Source organism: Cheilinus undulatus, linkage group 13, assembly GCF_018320785.1.
Source record: "Cheilinus undulatus linkage group 13, ASM1832078v1, whole genome shotgun sequence".
Classification (NCBI taxonomy): Eukaryota; Metazoa; Chordata; class Actinopteri; order Labriformes; family Labridae; genus Cheilinus; species Cheilinus undulatus.
The window spans coordinates 34,856,385-34,882,389 of record NC_054877.1 but is presented as its reverse complement, the minus strand read 5'-3'; the positions used below and the strand labels follow the sequence as shown (position 1 = coordinate 34,882,389).

The following is a 26,005-nucleotide window of genomic DNA, read 5'->3' as shown; positions in this document are numbered from 1 at the left end:
TATTCAAACATCAAATTTGAATAAATGAAGTGAGTAGTGAAGAGTATTCTATCTTTATATTGTGTTAAAATTGTATGTTTACTTTTTCTGGCCCTTTGTGGTCTCACCCCTAACAAATATCCTAAATGACTAAAAACAAAATGAACAGTAAAACTAATGAAAAACGGAACTAAAATGAAGCATTTTTGCAAAATAAAAATTGTGTCCACCAGCCATCGTGGTTACTAGCCACTCTGAATTTTCACCAGACACAATTTTCTTGTTTGAAATAACATACAGTATATGATAAAAGTTGGCTATGATGTGCTAAAATTATCTTAAACTAGATCCTTTGAAATATAAAAAACTCTGTAGTTCAAACATAAAACCAATTTTTCTCCCACAACAACCCTGTAGAAAACACAAACCAACGAACCAAGTTTGTGGTCTAATATAAAGTGGGCACAAATCTAGCACTTTGTAATTATTTGAGGTGAAAACTGACCCCTGTAAAAGTTGACAAACACTGGCATTAACAGTAAAACCCAGTTAGAGTAGGCCGAGGGCTATTGTAACATTTTTCAGATTTTCCTTCATAAGCCACAGATTACTTGGAATACACATGCCATTTTTAAATATAAGAAACATCTATTTTTGCACTAGTTAATAGAGCTAATGCTGTATTTTAACTTGTAAAGGTATGACTGTTTTGTTCAGTTCAGGCAATTGTAACATTGGCTAGAAACATCATATTTACCTTCTATATTTCGGATTAGAGTTAACTCTAAAGTATTCCCATTTCTGCTACAGTATCACATAAATTTACCAAGGTGTTTTCAATATAGTTTCTTATTTCCCCCAATGCAAGTAGACTGTACAATTAACTCAAAGCAAAAGATGTATCTCTTTATGGAAACACCACAGCTCATGGCACTAATAAGTGACTGTAAGAATTATTTTGCACTCAGTACATTTTTATTACTTGGATGTATTCAAATCATTTCAGATTCAACAGCCAAGAACTGTCTGTAGCCAAACTTTAATAAAATTAAGTCAGCATTTGCTTACATGAGGTAGTATGGCTTTTAGTAGGCTATGGCAATTGCAAAACTTTAGACAGCAGAAAAAGAACATTTGTCAAACCAAAAAGAAACATTTGTTCCTCAAAATCTTTTTTTTTTTTTTTGTGTACAGCAGAGAGAGAGAGAATCCTTCTGAGCATGTGCAGAGTTGGTTTCATCACACTAGTTGGTTTCTAATTGGAGGAATTGAGTGTGTTACAATTGTCCCCGTTCTCCCCTAAAACACAGGATGTGTCACCAATCAGTTCTGACCGCAAAAGTGGGTGGTGGCAGTCCCTGCACTACCTGTCATGACTGAAATCCACCTGTATTTTGCTGGTTGGCGCGTGTCGATGTCAAGCCCTGACTGGTCCCCTGTGCCCCCACCATTTGTGAGGACTGGCGGCTGTGCAACTTTATAGTAATAATTCACTTTGGAGGTTGCAGGTCCTAGACCTTGGTTGGCTGGTATTTCACCGGAAGTTTGGAGCAGGCGGTTTAGGGTCACCATGACAACACCAAGCTCACCCGGCTAAAGACTGCTCTGCTTGTTTTAAGACGTCCTAAAATCGGTAAAAAGTTCACATATTTTCATCTGGAAGGTTTCTGTATCACCTGTTTGACAAAATATAAAACAAAGTGTTTAACTATCGTTATCACTGGCTGATGGTTGTAACTGAGAATTACGGACCAGCTACTATCCGTCGGCAGCAGCTTATTAGCTAACTTGTTTCTATTTACATAGAAAGAAAGCTAGCAAATGCTTTTAAATTTTGAATAGTTTCAATGTTAGCCTGTTGCTTTTGATATACTGTATGATGTTATGAACTAACTCTTTGACTGTATTATCTTCCTGAAAATATTAGATGAACTGTTAAGGTTTTCCTCTTCTGAAGACAAGCTACAGTCAAAGGAAGGTGCCATGTCTGATGTGCTGAAAGAGAAAACCCAAAAAAGAGAGAAGAAGACAGGCAAGGGGGCCTCCGAGGGAAGCCATGGGGTCAGAGGCAAAGATACAAGGACCAAGGAGTGAGTATACATATTGTATTTGCCTTTAATTTCATTATTTTAGGTCATTTTTTACGTCAGCTTTACTCAGACATGATAATGACTGATATTCAGGCTGCATTCACATCAACACAGCATGTTTTTATCAGCCTGTTTTTTCTTACGTATACAGAGTTCTTCAACTTCAGTGTATTGTGTTTATACCACAGTGCTTCAGCTCTTCTAATCTTGTCTTTCAGCTCTGTCAGTACCGTGTCGTGCTTAACTGAACTAGGACACCATGATGACAACACTCGGATGGTCGTTTCAATGGAGAACACCTACCAGTTGGGTGAGATAACAGCCACCTGTTTGGCAAATATGCTGCAAAACAACATCATCTCCAAATATGGATATGCTGTACTAGTACAAAGGCTTAAGTAGATAGACAGAATAGTTGAACGGTTGTGTTTTATTCATTTGCATTTACATGAAAAAACACATGACCTATACACAAATATTTTGAAAAGAAAAAAGTGGTGTTAGCAGTTGTATACAGCCCCCAGCCCCTATGTGTTGCCATTCCTGCAGAAGGTTAATTTGATCACATTTCAACAATAAAAAAAAACAAACATTTTCATATGAATAACTCATTTTCAATATTCCAGACTAAAACCTGACATTTGTCTTCATTGTACTAAAGCTGTTGTTGATTATAATTAGATTTTATTTGAGAGGGAATGTTGAATGTAATTCTCCTGATTTAGACCTTTTACTACAGCTATTAAACAATCAATCAATCTTTATTTGTATAGCACTTTTCATACAGTGCAATGTAGCACAAAATGCTTTACACTAAACAGAAAATTAAAAGAAAAATGCATGCACTCAGCCCACAACTATTATACACCAAAGCATTGATTTAGATAGTTTGTTTGTCCAATGGTTTTCATCTAAGGTCAAACTTATTCAACATTGTACTTTCGTTCTCATTTTTCTAATCACAGGACCTTACAAACGCTTCCCCGTCCCTGCTGTCACAGACATACTGAAGGATGTGCTCACCACTTACCTCCAAGAAGAAAAATATGAAGGAGAGTGGTCTCAAAAAATGACCAAAACAATATGTGAGGTAAATGAACTGAACCATAAAGTCATGCATTTTGAATACCTTGTAGTTCATGAGCTATGTGTTTCATTCTTTGCATCGCTTCCTCTTAGGTGATAAGAGCCCAGGTCAAGGAGCTGATGATACCCAGATATAAAATTGTGGTCCTGGTTCACATTGGGCAGCTTACTGGACAGAGCATGCAGATCAGCAGCCGCTGCCTGTGGGACGCGTCGAATGACACTTCTGCCTCTTACTCCTTCCAGAACAGCTCTTTGTTTGGTGTGGCAACTGTCTATGGTGTTTACTATGACTGAACCATGTAGAGACTGATAAAAACAAGACTAATTTTAAACGCCTATACAAAAGAGGAGCTATTCTTCTTCATCTCAGTTGTATATTTTGCCATACAAAAACAACAGAGCAGGAATCTGTAAGCAGATTTCATTGTTTATTTTTCTTAGCATGAAAAATTAAACCACATTTTCCAGTTGACATTCTGAAGATTATATTTGAAAGTATGGATGACACATTGATGATGATCTCTCTGGGCGCTCTGGGATGTTTCCCTCTAGCAGAGCATGGAGAGGTCACTCTTTCGACAGCCTATTTGACAGCACACTGATATTAGCGCCTGCTTTTGGTCTCGTCGATAACGCCCCATCGCAGACCCAATCATCTGTTCTGGATCTCTACCTGCAAAGAGATCACAGAAATCAAGTCTTTCTTTTGGTTTCATTACTGACAAATTAACTTCAAAGTGTAATATCTCAGTCTATACTCACTGCTGTATAAAGACGTCTCTTCCCCCATCAGCCTTTTCCACCTCGATCCTCCACAGGTGTACACCACCGCCCGCACAAATGCACGTCCACACAGCCTGAGGGCATTATCCTGCGTCTGAACCTGTGCTACACACAACATGCACAGCAGCACCGCCAGCAGAAGGAGGGGCCTCATGTTCATTCTCTGATACTACTGTCCTGATGGTCCCTTTTTATAGGGTCTTCACTGATGCTTCACTCCTGCCCAGGCCTTCAGGTGTGCAAACAAACAGTGTTATCTGTAGTAACCGTCATATGCTCTTAAGAGCGGATGTTGGATCAGGTCATTTAGGATGAGTGTGGGAATCCAGGCCACTGTGGTGATCACTGATTGACTACTTTTTGGTAAATGTCACAGAGAGAATTGCTTTCTAATGTCCAAACTGCAGGTTTTTTTATTGCCATGGATTAAGCAAAGTGTTTCTTAATGGATCTCTTGAGATATCTGTCACACGGCAAACTTAGATGATGGGTCTCTGCATAGCAACACGGTGGAGTCTCTGCGTGTTATCATGAACATAAATCAGCAATTCCCAGAAGAGACAGTCACATTAACCAGTACACTTGTTTTCCAACTGAACCATGTTCTTAAGTAGAGTCAAGCTCAAAAAATATAGTGGTCAAATGTGTCTTAGAATAACCACAACTAAAAATATAGTTTGTATTTATCTTATTTATCTGTCAAGAAAGGTGAATGCTGCTATACCAAGCATACGGTGACATTTGCTTCTTATTTTACACTGTACACATCCATAGCTCACATGGTATAAATGATTACTGTCATGGACACAACTCTATGGAAAGCACAGCTCTGCAAACAAACAATTATGGTCCATCAGACTGTAAGAGGTGGAAATACAGATTAGCAACCCAAGTAGAATTTACAGTGTTAGCTCAAAATAGCACTGATTTCACTTTTGTGTGATAAGTAGGGTACTTTTACTTAGAAAGGGATTTGTTAAATGTATTTTTTCAGTCATATTACTCAGTAATTTTTCATGTAGAAGTCCGAACTTTTTTGTTAGTTGGTTTATTAACCAACTTAGTATTCAGACCCCCTTTACCTTATTCAGTTTTGTTATGTTACAGCTTGATGCAACAATCATTCAGAGTCATTTTTTCTAATTAATCTACTCTCAGTACCCCATCATGGCAGTGTGAAAGCAGAATTGTAGCAATTTTATTGAAAAGAAAAAAACTGCAGTGTCAATGAATATCATGAATATGACACAAGAAAAACTTTACAAACCTGGTTTGGCGGATTTTATATATTTCTTCTTTGCAAATCCTCTCAAGCTCAGTCGGGTTGGAGGGCAGACATTTTCAGGTCTCTCCAGAGATGTTTGATAGGGTTCAAGTCAGGTCTCAGGCTGGGCCACTCTAGGACATTCAGAAAGTTGTCCCTAAGGCATTCCTGTGTTGTCCTTGCTGTGTGCTCAGGGTCATCGCCATGTTGGAAGGTGATTTGGCCCACTCAGAAGTCCTGCAGAACAGGTTTTCATTGAGGATATCTTGGCACCCGGCTCCATTCAGCTTTCCCTCAACCCTGACCAGTCTCCCAGTCCCTGCTGCTGAAAAACACCCCCACAGCATGATGCTGCCACCACCATGCTTCACTGTTGGGATGGTATTGGACAGGTGATGAGGGGATGCCGGGTTTCCTCTGGATGTAACGTTTAGAATTGAGCCAAACAGTTCAATCATGGTTTCATCGGACCAGAAAATCCCTTGCAAACTCCAAACAGGCTTTCATGTGCTTTACACTGAGAAGAGGCTTTCATAGCCATGCTGCCATAAATCCCAGATTGGTGGAGGGCTGCAGTGATGGTTATCCTTCTGGAACTTTGTCCACCCAGTATCTCTGGAGCTCAGTCAGTCACCATCAGATTCTTGGTCACCTCTCTTAGGCCCTTCTCCCCCAATTGCTCAGATAGAGTCCTGGTTTGGTGTAAGTTTGATTAATAAACCAACTTATCAAAATAATTGAAACTTCTTATTGAAAAAGGACAAAGTTCTTACCAATGAAAATTATGTAAAACACACTTTTAACCAAAAATATCATGTAATTAAGGGTATTGTTTAGTGTATTGCCAACCCCTTAAAAGGCGAAGACACATAAACCAAAGCCTTAAAGTATTCTACTTATCACACCAAAAGTGCAATGAACATCACTCTGAGCTTTCACAACATGTCCAGCAGTCAGATATTTGCATATCTGATCTCTGAGGCTTCACAGTGGTACAGGAGTTAGATGGTTATTAGTGATTCTAAATCATCTGATGGTTTGAGTGTGGGTATGGTTGGTTGTTTGTCTCTATTTGTCAAACCTGTGACTGACTGGGGACCAGTTCAGAGTGTACCTCGTCTCGGCTCCCCATGACTTTAAATGGGACTAGCAGTGTAGATAATGGATGGATTAATCATTTCCTTGGTGTGCTTTCATGTGTGTCAGAGTGTGGGGAAAAGGTCAAGGCTGATCAAAAGGAGTGAAAAAGTTTTCTGTATTTCCTAACATATTGTTAAGGACACTTTACCAATAATGGTCAGAAAGTGGATTACCATGACAGTATGAATGTAGCTGAACTACAAGAAAGCTCCTTTTGTGATGAAACTTATATTGTACAGCTCACCACTTCCTAACTAGGAATTATATAAGTTTTTGTAGCAAGGCTTTCACACCAGTCAAAGGTGTAAAAATATAATAGATACCATCTGATATCATTTATGGCTGATGATACCACAGGCATGTACTGGCTATAGGCCTACATCAACACAGTATTCTCAGCATCTCATTTAAAACCCTCACAATTTCCTTAATCCCTTGTCTTGGATTTTTTCAACCTTTTCGTTGAGTGCCAAATTCAGTTCAAAAGCTCCATAATATGTTAGATGTTGGATAAATCTGGAATCAAAGCAGCATTCAGCTTTGCCTTTGTACTCAGTATCACAGCCTGAACATGTGAAGTACAGTGCAAATACAACTCTCACATACTTTAGATGTGAGCTTTGAAATCATGGAGGGTATAAAGAATTCTAGTGATCCCATACTTATTTAGTTACTGTTATTCTGTGAATCAATCAGTTCTTTTTTTTAGTTTTTCTACTAATTTATTCAATATTGTAAATCCGGTTGATATGCTCTGTCTTAGCCGTGTTTAATGTCTTTTCATTCATTTTTATTTCTTTGCTTTTATGTTTGTTTGATCTCCTTTTTTGGGTTTTATTGGCAGCTTTAATGTATTAATTTAAATGCTTTCTTGTTGTACCTTAAAAAGCACTTTAGGTCTTTAGGTTGTTTTTTTCCAACTGGAGTCACTTCATTCTTTCATGTTGTAAATATCAGAGAAAGTGACAGATGTTTATTTCTATCTACTCTGCATCCAGCTCCCAATGAATTAATTAATATCGAAATCAATAATTTACAATCACACTCCTTCTCTGTACCATCTGCCTTTTGTTTTGTATTAGTACATTAAACTTTGTCAATAATCTGATATTAACAATTAAAAAATAATTGTATAAAATAAAAAATATTTTTATTGCACTCTTATAAACAGAAGTTTATAAAGGTTTTAGAATTGTATCTATTATTTGTTTTAGCAGGGAGAACCCACTGAGATTGAGGTGTCTTTTGCATGGGTGGCCTGCAGCAATCTAATAAAAGAAAGAATTGAAAAATGCAGAATGACCAGTTACAAATACATTCAGACACATACTCATTCTGATTAAAAAAACACATTTCAAAACCGTTGCAATCACTTTCTCTAAGCAGTTCCCACACAAATTCTTTGAAAATGCTGCATGATACCAAAGAAGGCAGTCTAGCCATCATTTGAAAACTATTTCACATAAAAGATGCAGCAACCTTGAAAGTAATCTTACCCCATTAAGTCCTAAACCTTTTGTTTTTAAAGTGATCCAATCCTGAGATCAGGTTGTATGGGTAGAGATGTTAGATGGGAGAGCAGTCAGGTAAGAAAGAAGTTTACCAATGACTACCCTATAAATAAAGAAAGAATGCTGTGCTGTTTCCTACATTGACCCAAAGAGGGCCAGCCATCAGGGCGATACAAGTCACAATGACGGGTACAAAATCATCAGTGTTAAAATGAAGAGCGATGTGATATACAGCATCCGATGGCTTCTACAAACAGTTGCCTAGTATGAAGAGTGCCTTCATAATCCAAAACAGGCAGTATTGAAGCTTGAACAATCTTTTTTAATCATTCCTGCAAAGAAACCATAGCTTGGGTCTTATTTTACCAACTGAATTTGAATTTGAAATGTGTGATTTAAAAGACAAGCCCTGATCTAGCCTAACACCCAAATACTTGAATTGTTGAACACATTTAGTGATTGATTTGTTTAACGCAGACAAAGCAGCAGTAAAAGGGTAAAGTCCTGTCTTGAAGAAAAGATGTATTCAGTTTTTGTTTGGTTCATCAGAGTTTTAATCAATCAGAGCTTGTTGCAATGATTTTGTATCATGATGCAGTTTAGAGAGAGCTTGACTGTATGAAGGTGCATCAGTATATAAAATCGTATCATCAGCATAAAGATGAAACTTATAATTTCCTATTATTTCAGTAATGTTATTGATAGACTATGAAAACTGAAGTAGCCCTAAGCTAAAGCCTTGAGGTACACATATTAATTACCATAGAAGAGGATTTTACATTATAAGTGGCCACTGGCTGAGTTATGTCAGTCAAATAGTTGGTAAACCAATTACAAGCAACACATTAAGGCCAAGTGAGACAGTCTACTCAATAAAATGGAGTGATCAACGGTATTAAAAGCCTTTGATAAATCAATGGTTTATGACAATAAGCAGAAGCACAGATAAAACTAAACATAATGCAATACAAGAATAAGAGCACAAGAAAGACAAAACCCAAACAACAACAGAACCCAGTAAAAATTAAGCCAGCATTGTAACCCCAACATCAAAGAACCCAGAAGAGATTTTATGAGAACCCTAGAACATATATGAAGCTTAAAAACATCATAAAAACCCAGACCAATCCAGGGGACACAGGAACTCAACTGCATAAGACCTAAGGACCAGGAATGTAAGAGCACATAATATGTTGAGGAGTGACAGAATCAAATATAAATTAAAACAATATGAATAGCTTAAAACAATCAAAAAGGGTAGAGATTATTAAATCAGAACACAATAGTTTAACATCTAGAAACTGCATAATAATAATAATAATAATAATAATAATAATAATAATAATAATAATCAGGTAAAAACAGACATGAAAGCAAAAATGAAGTAAACGAAAAGTGAAGATAAAATCAATGAAACCCAAAAATTTAAACCAGAGCAGATAACATGAATAAATAGCAAACATTAAGAAAAAATGACAAAAGCTGACATGAAGGATTTTAACCTCGACTACCAACATAACACCTTGCAAAACGACCAACTGTGTAAGAATATGAAATATCACATTGATATAAGAATTCGGAACCTTTGCAAAAACACTTGAAATTTAGCTCAGATTCCTTCCATTTCTCTGGATCTTTGCTGCATGTTTCTACACCTTGATCGGAGTCCAGCTGTGGTAGATTAAATTAATTGGACATGATTTAGAAAGGCATACTCCTTTCTATAGAGGCCTCACAGCAGACAATGCCAATCAGAGAAAAAAACTAAGCCATGAGGTCAAAACAGAGGCCTGCAGTGCTCAGAGAAAGGAATGTTGCAAATTGCAAAAACTGTTAACATTTTTTGCAAGTTGCAATGAAAATTTAAGTTTTTAAATTGCTTTAAAGTCGTGTTTTGCCAATTAAACTATGAATATTTTATTTGCACTCGAGTTCAAAATAAGAAACGTTGGTGTGATAAATTCTGATAAAAGATACACTCATCTCTCATTTTAAACTGCAATAAACTATGATTGTTCAAGTCAGATTATCCAACATTTGTGTTAATCTGTACCTGTTGCATAGAGAATAAAATTAATGTGAACCTCTCATGCCCGTCTCTAGATCATGTTCACAACGCACGGGTGTTCACGTCTACTAGTATGCTGTGCAGCACTACTCTTGTTACTGCAGGTGGGCGGGGCGCTACATCCGGGTACTACCGCTGACCCCTGACGTGAGCCTGCAGGATTGCAAACATGGCGGAGGTAAGAAAGTGAAATAAATATAAGGAAAATAATTATTTCTACCGCACGTTTGTTATTTCAGCCGTAAATGTCCTAATTTGTATGTTATAGCTTTAATGAACGAAAGCAAGACTCCACTATTCCAGTCGCAGGATAAAAATAGTATTTTGACACAGGCTTGTTTTGTAAACTTCGGATTTAGCTAACGTTAGCTGCGCGAGCTCTGACGGAAGGCAGCTGCGGTGTTAGCGATGTTACTTCGCGGTATTGTTTAAGAGCACTTAACTATTCAAAGTTACATTTCTTATACGTTTAGGAGTGGTAGTTCCTCCATTAGAGATGCAGTTTGTGTTTTGAATGGATTATTATTTACCCGCTGATGATACCAAGCCTAACTTAGACGTGTTAGCTAAATATAAAAGGAGAATTAGCTAACACTTTTTATTATAAGTTAGCCAGGTGAGGAAATTAACCTTGTAAACAGTCCCCTATCGTAGCGTACTGTATTTGAATCAACACCATTATACATACGGTGTTTGTAATCTCAAATTGATGCCTACATTGTACCACATGAAGTGGTGACAGTCTTCTTTGTTTCTTTTCGTACTGATCCTCAGTCACACTTCAGGGCACGGGGGTCGGGCGCGCTTTTTCTGAACTCACATCAAACATTTATTTTCCGACTGTCCCAGCCCCATAGCTGTCCTTTACCAAGTCTAAACATTGGCGAAAACTTCTGTGGTATATATGATGAGAAATTGTACTCGGAACTTGTTATTTAACTTAATTTATGTCCCTCTTTTTCGGTTTGCAGCCCTCCCTCGGGAACTCGAGCCCAGGTACGACATTGTTTATCTTCTTTCCTGTAATTTAGGCTTGTCATCGTATCCGATTTTAACATTTTGATAAGATGTTACTTGAATTAAATAGTATTAATACCTGTTTCGAGACCGTGGCAAAGTTGTAGGTACAAATATTGCGTAAATTATTGTCTTAAAATTTCAAAAATGGCAGGCAAACTCCTGCACAGGGCCTAATTTGCATTGAAACACTGCTCGTGTTTTATGAAGTAGATTGATGGATTGTAATGTATTTTTCTTTGTAATAATATTCCTTACATTCACTTTTTCCTTTTATTCAAAATTAAGAATTCTAACTTTTTTCCCGACAATTGATTTGCAGACTTTTATGACTTTTATATATTTGTAGTAAAAAAAAATCTTTTTTCATGGTAAACAAGGCTTTCATTAATTTGCATTAACTTTTTATAATAAATTGCCTAAGGTGGGGTATTTGCAGTCATAATGTTTATAAAGACGTGGTTAAAAAAAACATTTTACAGTTCTGTTCAACAACACAACAATAGAAATATTTATTTGGAACGAATAATATTCATTTTGAGCAGTAAACAAAATCATTTAACCTTATGAGCTTTGTTATGAAGTGATCTGAAAATGATTTTTAAAAAATTCAATTCAAACATATTTCATGGCCAAAAAGTTGTATGTGTGGCCTTTTTTGTCCAACATGAGACCAAGGACACATGCTTCCTATCCCAAACAACTCTAAAATCATCCAACTAAAAAAAAAAAAAAGTTAAGAAGACCAGATGTGCTGTTTTGAACAGCATCTTATATATCTGAGAATCATATACTGGGACTATTTAAATATGTATATGCCCCAATGTTTATGTCACTCCCCTTGACATCTTTGTTTTTAAATAGGTTTAAAAAATGTCATACCTCTTGTAATAAGACCTTTATGTTTAATGGTACAGTGCCTATAAAAAAGTATTTTACCTCCTTGGGTGTTTTACCCTTTTATTGATTCTACAAACTAATCATGGTCAATATAGTTTGGCTTTTTATTCTTTTACTAAAAACAAAAAATCTCGTTAATGTCAAGGGGAAATAAGATTTCTACAAAGTGATTTCAGTGAAATAAATCTTCACCCCTTCAAGTGAGTATTGAGTAGATGCTCCTTTGTCTGCATTTGCAGCACTGAGTTTGTGTGGATAGGTCCCAATCAGGTTTGCACATCTGGACACTGAAGTTTAACTCTGTTCTTCTTGGTAAAATTGCTCAAGCTCTGTCAGTTTGCACAGGGATCAGGCATGAACAGCCTTTTTCAAGTCCAGCCATAAATTCTCTATTGGATTGAGGTCTGGGCTTTGACTCGGCCAGTCCAGAATATTCACCTTGTTGTCTTTAAACCATTTCTGCGTAAATTTCACTGTATGCATTATATCATTGTCTTGCTGGAAAATATATCTTCTCCCAAGCTGTACATCTCTTGCAGACAGAATAAGATTGTCCTCCTTGATGAGCCTTCCAGGGCCAGCTGCCCAGAAGCATCCCCACAGTATGATGCTGCCACCACCATGCTTCACATGGTGTGGGGATGGTGTGTTGGTGGTGATGTGCAGTCAGTGTTTGGGGTCAGCAAAACAGAGAGTCTGGTCTTATGGCCATTTTGGTCTCATCAGACCAAAGATCTGACCTTACCAAGGTGTCTCCCACATGCCTTTTGGTGAACTTTAGTAGAGATAATATGAGTTTTCTTCAACAGTACCTTTCTCTTTTCCACTCTCCTATAAAGCTTTGACTGGTGAAAAACCCGGCCAACAGCAGCTGCTGAAGCTTGTAACTCCTTCAGAGTAGTCATAGGTGTCTTGGTGACCTCTCTCACCAGTCTCCTTGCACGGTCACTCAGTTAGTGAGGACAGCCTGATCTAGGCAGATTCACCCATGTGCCATATTCCTGCCATTTCTTGATGGTGGACTTAACTGATCCCTGGGGGATGTTCAGTACCTTGGATTTTTTTGTTGATCCATCCTGTGACTTGTACTTTTCAACAACCTTTTCTCTAAAGTGCTTGGAGTGTTCTTTTGTCTTCATAGTGTAATGGTAGCCAAGAATACTGATTAACCAGTGACTGGACCTTCCAGTCACAGACATCTTTATCATACAATCACTTGAGACACATGCACTGCACAATTGGCTGGACCTCTGTTGAATTAGGTCAGTGACTTTAAAGAGGGTGACTATTTATGCATTCACTTATTTTACATGACACACTTGTTTAATTGAAATAACTTTGCAGAGAGCTGGTTTTACTTTGATAGATAGGTTTTTTATTTTTTTTTATTTTTGTCAAAAAGCCAAATAATATTGACCATGATTTACAAAATCAATAAAATGGTGAAACATCCACTGGGGTGAACACTTTTTGTAGGCACTGTATATAGTAAGGGTTGTCACTTTGTGATAATGTGAGAAATCAAAATTTTAGTTTGGGGGCATTTCCTGAACTTTACAGTACAGATTGCATAGATTCAAATAGGTTTTAAAAGACTTATTTGAATTTTGGCTTTAAAAAAGTCATGCTTAAATACTATCAAATAACCTTTAGTCGGACTTTATACATATCCCTGATCCTGAATGTCTGCAGTTTATGTGTTTGTTTAAAAATAGAGTACAAGATTTGATGGCTCATAATTTTCCTGAGGAAAGTATTTGATTCAGTCCATTTTTTGTCTAAAATTCATTATTTCTCACATTTATGTTTAACCTTTCCAGGAGGTTCAGCAGGTTCCGATGACCATGATTTCGATCCATCAGCAGACATGCTCGTACACGACTTTGATGATGAGCGCACCCTGGAGGAAGAGGAAATGTTGGAGGCAGCAGATGAAACGAACGCAAACGAGATTGAAGATCTTGCACGAGTGAGTTTTGGACTTGATGTTGCTTTGGTTTGTGTCTCAGTATTTAGCTACCAATCATGTTGTGTACAACTGCAGGTTCCAAACTTGCAGTTAGAAATGCATTCCCTGATTTTAGTCCAAATATCATCTTCAAGGAGTTAAAAAAAAACAGTTTAGTAAAAGCCGCTTTGCTTTGTTAACAGGAGGGGGAGATGCCCATTCATGAACTGCTGAATCTGTACGGTTATGGGGGTGGATCACCAGCAGATGAAGATGAAGAGGAGGATGAAGAACCGGAGGAAGAAGAGGAGGAGGATGAAGAGGATGAGGAAGAGGACCTCGACAATGATGAGAGCAGCAGAAGCACCAGCGAGTTGAAAAGAAATGAGGTGTGATGTGTTTTATGAATCTACCTTTGTCCCAGCTTTTCTATTCATTGTTAGCAGCTGTTCTGTGTGATGTCAGTTTGGTGTGTAACATTTCCAGTGTGTGCATTTTCAGGGTGAGGTTGTGAAGAACTCATCAGGACAGGTGGATGAGGTCCAGACAACTCCCGAGGGCCGCACGCGCTCAGTACGATCTCTCGGCACTGCAGAACTTATTCGTCCCCAGAAACTCAAGTACTTTGAAAGTATGAACCATCAAACATTTTGTCTTGTGCTTAAGCCCATATTATAAAACCTAAAATAACCCCTGTTTGGATTTAGCAGGTTAATGTTTATTACACTGTGTTTCAGGTAATAATGATGCAGAGGAGGAGTCAGATGAAGATGAGGACTATGTTCCATCTGAAGACTGGAAAAAGGTACATAAGAAATGTATTAGACAGTCAGACTGTTGTATTATTGAATTACAATACAAACACAAAAAAATCACACTTTTTTAAAGCTTTAATGAGATGATATTGCACAGTCTATAATGCTTACAGGTACAAATGTATCAGGATTGGAAGCGTGTGCAGTTGCTTCAGTATATTTACAGCTGTTCAGTGTTCTGTCATAAGGCACAATTGTTGTTTCATTGCATTTTTTCCATCTTCAACACACAGTATTTAGTTTTTATTACACAGACTCCTCAGTTCAAAACAAGAAGTTATCACTGCATGTGGGTGGAGCAGAGAAGCACATCTTTACTCAACTGGAAAATGTCTAACGTCTTAATTGACCTCCTGAGACCTGAGCTTTTGTTTTGAATGCATTCTTAGTTTCTCCCACTTATTTTGGATCAGTAGGACCCAATAAGTGTAAAAGTTCAGCCTTATTTTTGAAGAGGAAGTAGATTTGACCAAAAATGATGTCCACAAATGTTCACAGATGGACAACAAGGACTTGTTCAGCCCAAACATAAACACAATTTCACTCAAAGGTGTTGATTTCTTGGACATTTTTCTTTTCAAAATCCACACAAATTTCCCAAAATTTCAAAGAAATCATCTAAAATTTCTGTGAAAAATCTCAATCATATTTTTAAAGTATACTATAAAAGTACCTCAAAATGTCTGCTGTTGTTTTCCAAATGTTTTTTGTAAAACTTATTCATAAAGCCTAAAGATCACAGTAAAATAGTCCCCTAAAATTACATGCAAATTCCAAAAAATATCAAAGCAAATCCCCTCTAAAATGTCTCTTTTTCCCGAACATAGACAAAAACATTCCCCTAAATTCTATGAGGATGAGGTAAGATTTCCCTAAACATCAAAGCTAATTTTCAGAAATTTTAAAGGAGCCCCCTTCAATCTGCAATCAAACTCCCAAAAATTTACAAATCACTTCCCCCAAATTTCAATGAAAACAAAAATTAAAGCAGATTTCCCACAAAGATTCTAATGGAACAATCTGGAAAAATCCCCAAAATGTCCATGAAAACACTTGAGAATTTTTCTAGCAAATTCCCCAAAATATCAAAAACATTAATTGAAATTTCTAACTAAAATTTGTGAAAATTTCATATCAAATAGTCTCAATATTTCAAGCAACTTCATTGGACAGTTGTCTTAAAAATTATTCAATGAAAATTGTTATGATGTGGAAAGGCCAAAGTGTAACGCTATTGTGTGTACATGCAGGGTCCAAGGAGGTTAAAGGAACTTAGACATTGTTTATGTTTCTACTCATATGGGAAAAATACAGTTACCAACATTCAAATATGTTTCATATTCAGAAATGACAAAAGAATTTTATTTTCTTAACGTTAAGTTGTTTAAAAGGTATCACCAGCCTGCGCACATAACATTGTGTTTTTTCCCAACAGGAAATCATGGTGGGTTCAATGTACCAGGCAGAAACTCCTGTTGGCCTGTGTAAATATAAAGACAATGAAAAAGGTAAGTCTCACTATCAAAGCCTGCATATCTAAGCTCTAACACAGAGTGCTATTTCCTGCTCTAAAACAAAGTGAAGACTGTAGTCCAGACAGAAGGTTTGACCCTCACATCACCTGTGTTTTGTAGTTTATGAAAACGATGACCAGCTGTTGTGGAACCCAGAGTGTCTTCCTGAAGGCAAAGTGGTGGAGTTTTTGACGGAGGCATCGAGACGGACGGGAGAGGAGAGGGGAGTGGACGCTATCCCAGAGGGCTCTCATATCAAAGACAATGAACAGGTGAAAGCAAAGACTTGTAGCTCTTGTTGGAGGATAAATCTCCCCTAAGTCAGTGTTCTCTTTTAGTGAACAGTGTTAATGAAAGCATCCTCAAATAAAACCCACAATCCCCAAATACATGACTGAAAACTTTGAATAAAAATTAACTTTCACATCACTAAAAACTTTAACATGCACAGTTATTTTACTGATTGAGTATTAATTAATTGGAATCCAAATAATTCATGTTTGTTACAGTCCAGTCTGATCTGAGGGGCCATGATTCTTCTACCAGAGAGTTTGCGTAAATTTTCTCTACCTGTCTGTCTAACAGACTGCAGAAGGGTTTGGGTAATTTTTAACTCATGATTTTCACAACGGACTGTGCAAGACAGACCAAAGAATATGAATATAAAGTGACCAAAAGAATAACCCTAAACAAGCAACAGACAGGAGTCCTGTAAGAAGTAAATGCTGGACCCAGGAGACATACATTCTGTATAACTTTAAACGTAAGTTTGTAGTTTGTTTCGGTTACTTGATATAATGTGATTTATGAATCTGTTGCTTAGACGCTCTAGTTACCATTTACAAACTTGAATTTTAGTTCTTGGTATTTTTATATTTAGTATAAAGCTTTTCAAGTTTCTTTTACAGATTTTCATTCTTGGTATGAGTCGTGTAGTGTCTGCACCAAAAAAAGCTGTCTTTTTGTAGTTTTAATATATAATTTGTGCTAAGGTAGGTGTTGCTGTTTGGACTCTGATGGCCATGTGGTGGGATTGGTAGCGTAAAGAATGTCTCCATGTTGGTATGGTGGGTGGTGAGAGCTGGCATGGAGGGGGTAGGGCTGGGCAATTAATTGAAAATTAGATTAAATCGAAATATAGCCTGCTGCAATTTTCAAATCACAGAAGGTGCAATTTTTCTGTGACCTGAAATTTGTGTCAAAGTACCAGTTTTAAACTTTTTATGCAGCAGAGATGTTATGGATGACATCATCATTAAAGTGCCATTTTATTAGAATAGTCTACAAAAATCCTTCCGTCTTAATTTTTGTACTTTTTTTCTTATTGAATATGAGAAAGACAAAAACCCTTCAGTGCAACCATTCATATCCAATACAAGTCAAAATCATCAGAATTCGGTATTTTTAAAGAATTGTTCAGCCCTTGTTTAGGGATAAAAGAAAGTTAAGGAATAAACACGTATCAAATCGCAATCACAATACTGGGGAAAAAATTGCAATTAGATTATTTCCCAGAATCGTTCAGCCATAGAGGGGGGTGGCTCTAAAACACTGGAAGTCACTGTTCAGCCCTCTGGAGGTGTCGTGGGACTAACTAAGGGTGTACTCACACTAGGCCATCCGTACTGTGCCGTATTCTAACCGTGCTGAAGCCCATTTGACCCCCTCCCCTGTCCCCCCTTTGGCCCGCACTCACACTGCTCAATGCATCCAGGCCTGGGCACGAATACGTCACGCACCGACGTCATTACACGAAGCATCCACTGTTGATGACTCAGTATGCATAAGTGTTGTTTTTTAGGCTGTAAAATAGTTACAGATTTATACGATATCTGATCTGACACCAGAATTATTTCACCTGACCTGAAATAAACCACATTAACTATACAGAGCCCAGTGAGGAGAGAGAGAAAAAGCAGTTCATAGCGGAGAGTTATCGCTCACAGCATATAATCTGGAGCCTGCTCAGAGTTCCAAGCACCCGGACTTTTTAACTCTTATGAGCCCCTACAGTCATTCCTCTGGGTGTCCTTATACTATCTGAATCCCCTGGGCATTCCTTTATGCGCCACGAACTGTGCCTTTACTCAGCGTAATCCTGGATGCCTGATGCACCAAACAAGCTCTCATGTGTCCAGAGCATGATTAAATGTTCAGTTTTAAAAGTTTTTTTTTACTGTGACGAGAGCAATTTTAACCATCTGATAAGAGCTGGAGGTGAAAACGCCTCAGGATTAATAAACGATGCTCTGTTCAAACATCAGTGATCAAAATCCCACTTTCACTTCTTGGTGACATGAAATAGACTTAGAGGTAAGTTACTTCAGTGGATGATAGTCTGGCATTATAATTTTTTAATAAGAGAGGTTAAATCAGCCATGTGATTAACCCCGGCGCACACTTGTCTGCGTACTTGGCACTCTCCTTTACGCACGGAGGATGAAGGGTGTTTGTTATCCTATGAGCTGCTGTTTGTGACTAAAACAAGGGAAGAAGCTTTATTTTACAAACCAAAAATCCCCTTACAGTCATTAAAGCCTGACTTTGCCAGAAATTGGTCAGAAATGTGGACTGGACTGGGATCCTGCTGTCTCTAGCATGCAGCTGCTGCCTCTGGTCTGAGGTGGGTCCTCATGTTGTTACTTGACGCTACGTCACATTCCCGCGCTTGTGCTCCTTCATTTGCATCTGTGCCGTGCCTAGACCCACCTCGTCTATCCATGCTGGGGCTGCAAAGCGTGCTGCGCTGGAGCACGGATTAATTGCACTCACACTGGCCAAACGTACCAGACATTAGGCTGAAACGGGCCCAGGCACGGTATGGATGGCCTAGTGTGGGTACACCCTAAACGTAACACCAGGGAAGGAGGGGTTGCTTCTTGACAACCCAGGGAAGTGTCAGCTTCTAGCTGGCCACCGGTCAGTGTGGTTGACTTGTGGAGGCAAATAGAAAAGATTAAACTGGGTTTAGGGACTTCTTTGCTGAGTGCTTATCCTCTCTGTAGAGCACAAGTATCTTGTGTTTACTTCAAATCTGTTTTTATTTAATTTTCCACTAGGGACTTTTCTTGGTATCTGCTACATTTTTGGTATTATCTTTAGTGAGGCTCAGGGCAAGCTGAAATTATGTTAAAATGTAACATCAAGAAGACGCTGCTGACCACAGAGTGGTCAAAGACTATCGTCATGAGTGGAAGTCTGACAGAGGAGTCAGACCTCTCTTGTTTGCTTCAAACTGATGTATGGCTTTATAAGCTTATGGAAACCTGTTTTTTTATTTTAGTTGTTACTGCATGACTTTTTATTGTGATCTGCCTCATGTTATGTTTGTTTTTATTGTTTGTGAGTCTGTTTTCGCAGAAATTTGGCACACATTGTTCCCTGCCGTGGATAAAAAAAAGTTTTAAAAAGTCTCCATGCTGTGACAAAAGCAACAGATTGATAAGCAGATGCACTCTTACCTCAGTTTTCTCCATCATTGTTCCATCAGTTTTTGTGCAGCTGGATATAATAAGTATATATAAAGTCCCTGGTATCAAAACCAAGTAGTGTCAAGACAAGTTGAGCTGGTTTGACATTTTAAAATTCACTAATAGAAATCTCTAAGAGGTCTTTCACGAATTTGTTAGCTTTAAGAAAAATGTCTTTAAGTTTCTGTTCACGTGGCTGTTTAATGCTTTTTGTGTGCAGGCTTTATACGAGTTGGTGAAATGCGACTTTGACACAGAGGAAGCTTTAAGAAGATTGAGGTTTAATGTAAAAGCAGCCAGAGGTGAGTAATCAGTCGAGACACAGTCCTTCACATTCAGGATTTAACATGTTTGCACTTAATTTGAATAACTGGGTTTTATTTTGAAGGATATCACATTGCTGCATCATTAACCCTTTATTCTCATTGTAACAGAGGAGCTCTCTGTCTGGACTGAAGAGGAATGTAGAAATTTTGAACAAGGACTTAAAGCTTATGGGAAAGACTTTCATTTAATACAGGCCAACAAGGTAGGCCTTTGAAAACCTCTTTTATTCATTGATTTTTATAACATTTCTCATATGTTTGTAAAACTGTGTGTTTATGTTGTTTATTTGATGCTCAGGGTTGGAATTGGCTATATTTCAACCTTGTTGCATCATGAGACAAATCAAATTTTGTGTTTTTTTTTCTTGTATGTAAAGATGATAAGACTATGTAGATAATAATTTGATTTGTCTCTTATTTCAAACTGAACTGAACGTATTTCTTCAGACGATGGTAATAATGGTCGTTTCATGTCTGCTGAATTAAATCTTTCAGGTGAGAACTAGGTCTGTAGGAGAATGTGTGGCCTTTTATTACATGTGGAAGAAGTCTGAGCGTTATGATTTCTTTGCACAGCAAACCAGACTTGGGAAAAGGAAATACAACCTTCATCCCGGTGTCACGTAAGTTTTTATTAATTTTTATAAACAGTAAATTATTAATGGAAAAAATGTGTTTTGTTTCAAGTTGATGTGTTTTTCAAACTATCAGTAGGTATTCATTAAACAAATTCAAACTCACTCATTCAGAACTGTTACATAAAATGAGGGGTAGACTCTTTTTGCTGATGCATTTTGTCAGATTTGTTTTGACCTGCAAGTCTTACATCCATGTAAAATAGGGTGGGTTTCACTTTTAAGGAAACAAGTGAGCAAAGAGCTCTGTGGTTTTTCTGTAGATTAAGCTGGTTGATGGCTTTATGTTAAAATGATTACAATCTGTCTGGTTCATTTTGGAAAGATGTGTACCACTGATCACATAGTTGAAAGTAGCCAAAAGCCTGAGGGTTGATTTAAATTTGCACCATTAGAGCAGCTTAGTAATAGTAAATTTCAGGCCTTCTCAGCCATGACTGGTAGCCGTCTGCTCCCCTTCTGTATTTCTGTTTCATCTGCTGATCCCAGACACTCCTGTGCAAGCTGTTACATGCCATATCATGTCATGTGTAAAGCAGAAAAAAGTGCTCCAGAGTGTGCGGCACTGAAGGTTTTTTGTTAATGCACATGTTCATGTGGGCTGGAGAATATGGTAGATTAGTTGAACATAATGAATATCTCAGTAGTATCATTAAAAGACAAAACCTCAGTAGAGAGAAGAGGATGAGTGCTACACAGGGTCAAAAATGACTTAAAAAAGTAACCTGGATCAGGTGTTCTTCAGGATGAGGGGGCAAGGTTAAAAACAACAAAAATGACCTGCTAGATTCTTACTATAAATAGGGATTTGCATCAAGATACGCCACTATAATGGTACCAGTACCAACACATCTGATACCTTCTGGATTGTATTATAACACAGATATCGATACTTTACTTTTGTGTTATACCAGTTTTCTTTTCTTATCCCATATTTGACTGGCATCTTGTAACGATATTTCTGTGAATCATTTACTATACCAAGATAGCTTTTAGTCTCCTGCTGACTTTCATCAGTTTTTTCCTCTGTGAAGTTTCAATTCTGGTACTGTTTCGGCTCCGGCACTGTAAAAAAAGATCAATTTAGCACCGGTATCAGAAAAAAAAACCCTATACCAATCCCTAATTATAAAAGAGGATTGTCCGCATGTTTTGACTCTGAGTCTTCATCAGTAGTTTGTTTATCAGTCTATTATGTCCTCATTGGAAATAAAAATGCAGACACATCCTGTTTAACAGAAGATCTTTGATTACATCAGAACGCCTTGAATCTTGAGTTTTTGACTGCCATCTCTACCATGGACTCTATTCGCAAATAATCTTTAATCAGTGGATATTAAACATGACATGGTTCACTGAGACAGAGAAAAGGGGCAAAGCTGTCACTGAATGAAAAGTAAACTCTGAAAAGTGTTTTTCTCTTTCACTCACTATAGTTTGAAGGTGTGGCATTAGAATAAAATATGACTCCAGGGCTAAAGAAAGGAGCTTTAAATTTGTTCAGTTGAAGTAATAAGATGACATCAACAAGGACCCCCGTACAATCAGAGACGAGGCTCCATGCACGTCTCCTGCTTGAAAAAACATCACAAGTCATTGCTGTTTTGTGTATCTCTGTTTTATTAGAGACTATATGGACAGATTACTGGATGAGACAGAGAGTGCAACGTCTAGTAGGGCGACGTCCCCTCCACCCACCACCTCCAGCAGCAGCACCAGCCACTCCGAAAAGGAAGACGGCAGCAGTCAGAACGGTGAGATTTCCAATGCTGAATATGTTACTGCACACTCACACATCTATTTCAGATGCTTTAAATTCTATAAAACAAAGCTTTAAGATTACATATGTGGGGAGACTAAGTGAACCATCTAAGTTGTTCATACTTATTTTAAATGTTTTTTCTATCTGTTTGATGGTTGAATATTTTTTGATGGAAACGATCTCACAAGTAAGAACATCTGACTGTAGCAGTCTTTGGCACAGTTTCACCCCTCTAACCACAGAAGACCCTATAATATTAACTGTCCACCATGCAGATGTTATCTTTGGAAAGGTGTACCTGTTTGGTGGTTGTGATGAAAACATGCCAAAAAATGTATTCTATGACCTCTTTATGTGTTTCTCTCAGGGATATGATTTACTGTATAATCCTATTTATTTGACACACTGAATACTTATAATTTCATTTGAAAGTTGGCTGCAGTCTATATAGAGAGCCTATAAAAAGTTATCTTTGCAAAACTGCTTAGGCTCTGTCAGGTCGCATGGCGATCGGGGGTGAAAAGCCGTTTTCAAGTCCAGTCCAATTCTTTGATTTGATTTGGATTAAGGTCCAGGTTATGACTTGACTCCAGAACATTCACCTTGTCTATAAACCATTTCTGTGTAGCTTTCTCTGTGTGCTTCAGGTCATTGTCTTGCTGGAAAATAAATCTTCTCCTTAGCCTTACTTATCTTGCAGACTGAATAAGATTGTCCTTCTGGATTTTCTGGATTTTGTTGCATTTGATGCTGCCGCCACTGTGCTTCAGTGGGAATGGTGTGTTTGTGGTGATGTGTAGTGTTTGGTCTCTGCCAAGCGTAGCGTCTGACCTGATGGCCAAAAAGCACCACTTTTGTCTCGTCAGACCAAAGAACTTTCTTCACTTGACCATGGAGTCTCCCACATGTCTTTTGGTGAACTTTAGTGGAGATTTAGTGAGTTTTCTTCAACAGTGGCTTTCTCTTTTCCACGCTTCCATAAAGCTTTGACTAGTGAAGAACCCTGGCAACAGTTGTCTGCAGAGTCTCTTCCATCTCAGCTGAAGCTTGTAACTCCTTCAGAGTAGTCATAGGTGTCTTGGTGGACTCTCCCACTGGCCTCCTTCTTGCACGGTCACTCAGTTTGTGAGGACAGCCTGATCCAGGCAGATTTACACATGTGCCATATTCCTGCCATTTCTTGATGGTGGATTTAACTGATCCCTGGGGGATGTTCAGTGCTTTCAATTTTTTTGTATCCATCCCCCGACTTTTACTTTTCAATAACCTTTTCTCAGAGTTGCTTGGAGTGTTCTTTTGTCTTCATGGTGTAATCGTAGCTAGGAATACTGATTAACCAGTGACTAGACCTTCCAGACACAGGTGTCTTTACTACAATCACTTGAGGCACATTCACTGCACTCAGGTGATTTCCATTTCACTAATTATGAGAGTAGTAGCACCAATTGGTTAGGCCTCTGTTGGATGAGGTCAGCCAGTTTAAATGGGGTGAATATTTATGCAGTGACTTGGTTTACCTCATATATTTTCAGTTAATTGACATTACTTGGTGGTCTACAACCAATAACCTTTTCTTGTTTTTTTTTTTTTTTTTTTTTTTTTTGACAGGTATTGCCAGCCACAACTCCAGCCACCCAGCTGATGGTCCTCAGTTACTCCCAGCAAACCCAGTCAAACCCGAGCCCATTCAGTCAAACGGTCCCTCCCATCCCACAGTGGAAGCTCCTCCTCCCATTTCAGACAACAACTCCAACGGCTGCAGCCAACCCAGCGCACCCCTCCACGACCGAAACGGCTCTCTGGAGCCCCTGCTGGACCACAAAGACACGACAACACAGGAGAGACCAGCCAAGAGATGCAGGACGGAGGCAGAGCCCCTGAGCCAGAGCGAGGTGGAAACATCCAGAACACAGGAGAACTGACAGATCAGTGATGTAGACTGAGAGACACTGAACCAGGGTGAAAGAATCATCTGCATTTTGTCACAGCAGAAGTAAGGATGATAAAACAAGCCCCTGTTGGCTCACGGGCACGGTTTCTCTTGAGAGAAAAGACTCTAATGAGGTCCCTGAAAGTCACACCTTGAAGAACACAGCCAACCAAACTGCAGCTGGTCGTCCAGGGGGGCTGCAGCCTCCCCTGTCTCTCCGTCACATCCACGCACTGACGGCCTGCAGAGCTCATCCCAAAGCACCACAGCAGCTCCATCACATCCTACTGAACAAAACATCTCCTCTGCTATTGTCTTTATTCCCTCTCTGAGACTTGACTGACAAAATGTTTGCCAAGAAGTTCCTTTTTTTCTATTTGTATCAAAGAAAAGAAATCACCTGTGATATTTTTTTACACAAGAGATATTTATATTTTTAAGCAAAAGAAAACTATGATGGATAACCGCAGTTCAAACTATTTGAACATTTGATGAAACAGGCGACAGGTTTAAAAAGATTATGTGCTGAAGTTTGTCCAAAAGAGGCACCGTAGAGTCAGGCTAGTGTGCCGCTGGTCCTCTTTAGTTGCACTTTGATTGTATGTTTCTCTTTGTTATCGATGAGGAGTGGTGTCAAAACCCAGCAGAAAAACATTGTCACTCCTTGTCTTCTGAACCCGCTCTGGCCTCTGTGTATCACGGCTGTTTGTTTGATTCTGAGAAATAAACCAGTGGGTGACTCCCCCTGCAGGTTTGTTTGTGTAAAGCAGCTGACATCAGTGATGTCCTGTATTATAACTCATCATGTAGAAGATGGCTGTATTTTTGGATTTCCATGGTCAGTGCTTTGCTCGACGCTTTGTTTTTACTAGACAGAACGTGCGTGATTTTTAATGTAAAGTTTGTATAGATTTCTTACCTTGAGCAGTTGGTACATTTTTTATAACAACTCTTTGTTCATCTCTGTATTTTCTGGTCTTCCTTGTAGCCTGCGCTTTTTGTTGACAAATCTTCTGCTCTGAGATGGATGTGATAAAAAAGTAGCCATTCCTATTTTCCCTCTTTGCCTGGCAGCACTTCCCATTCCTGTACCACCTCGCTCAGTCTGAAATGTTTGTTGCAGAGCGCCTCGTCTTTTGTCTGTGGTCGAGTGTGCAGCCTTTCTCTGGTTTAAAACCTTTACAAAGTGCTTAGTTTCAACTAGATTTCCTGCCTCTTTCCTCAGTCAGTGCTTCAGAGTGGTTAAACAGAGCAGGCTGAGGGGTGAAAGACCTTCATTTGATTTGGGTACAGTAGCTGTTCAGCTCAATGCTTTTGTGTTTGATTTTTCATTCACAGATTAAGGTTAAGTTTGTCTCAGATAATTCATCCATGTAGTCTTTTCTTTCTCTTTTGTTGACAGTGATGTCGTTTATTTTTATTTCTCTGTAAATGACGAATAAAAATGAAGTGTATTCCAAGACTGGCTATGAATGGAATAGCATTGGTTATATTTAATAAATGTATTAATGAGTCTGACTCCTTGTACTGTGAGTTGTAATGCCTCCTTTAAAATGAGGGTCAAAGTTCCCTATCTTACTGTATACCATAAACTGTATGTTTTGTCTTATAGGAGGCTACATCCCATCTTTAGATAACTACACTAGAACAAATTAAGAAATTACAAATAAAGATAGCCACATTTTCTTAAATCTTCCAGCTAAACTTAAGTGTTAAACAATATTTTTGCACAGAATGGTAGTTGGATTTTGAGTAGTTTTTCTC

General features: G+C 38.3%; 2 protein-coding genes across 4 annotated transcripts; both read left to right on the top strand.

Moving 5' to 3' along the window:
• Nucleotides 1–1,522: 1,522 nt before the first annotated feature.
• Nucleotides 1,523–3,452, top strand: dynlt5 (dynein light chain Tctex-type family member 5). Its single transcript, XM_041804327.1, has 5 exons — nt 1,523–1,612; nt 1,907–2,069; nt 2,288–2,379; nt 3,035–3,159; nt 3,249–3,452. The coding sequence occupies exons 2-5, from the start codon at nt 1,963–1,965 to the stop codon at nt 3,450–3,452; spliced, it is 528 nt and encodes a 175-aa protein (XP_041660261.1). The 5' UTR covers nt 1,523–1,612; nt 1,907–1,962.
• Nucleotides 3,453–10,032: 6,580 nt separating this feature from the next.
• Nucleotides 10,033–25,759, top strand: mier1b (mesoderm induction early response 1b, transcriptional regulator). 3 transcript variants are annotated; one of them, XM_041803417.1, is made up of 13 exons: nt 10,033–10,102; nt 10,896–10,920; nt 13,662–13,810; nt 13,993–14,178; nt 14,291–14,420; nt 14,527–14,594; nt 16,040–16,112; nt 16,239–16,390; nt 19,809–19,890; nt 20,023–20,117; nt 20,491–20,537; nt 22,176–22,303; nt 23,920–25,759. In XM_041803417.1, the coding sequence occupies exons 1-13, from the start codon at nt 10,094–10,096 to the stop codon at nt 24,231–24,233; spliced, it is 1,458 nt and encodes a 485-aa protein (XP_041659351.1). In that variant the 5' UTR covers nt 10,033–10,093; the 3' UTR covers nt 24,234–25,759. The 3 variants fall into 3 exon arrangements, with proteins under 3 accessions (XP_041659351.1, XP_041659348.1, XP_041659349.1); XM_041803414.1 differs by having other exon boundaries at nt 20,410–20,537; XM_041803415.1 differs by lacking the exon at nt 10,033–10,102 and adding an exon at nt 10,520–10,540 and having other exon boundaries at nt 20,410–20,537.
• Nucleotides 25,760–26,005: the final 246 nt, after the last annotated feature.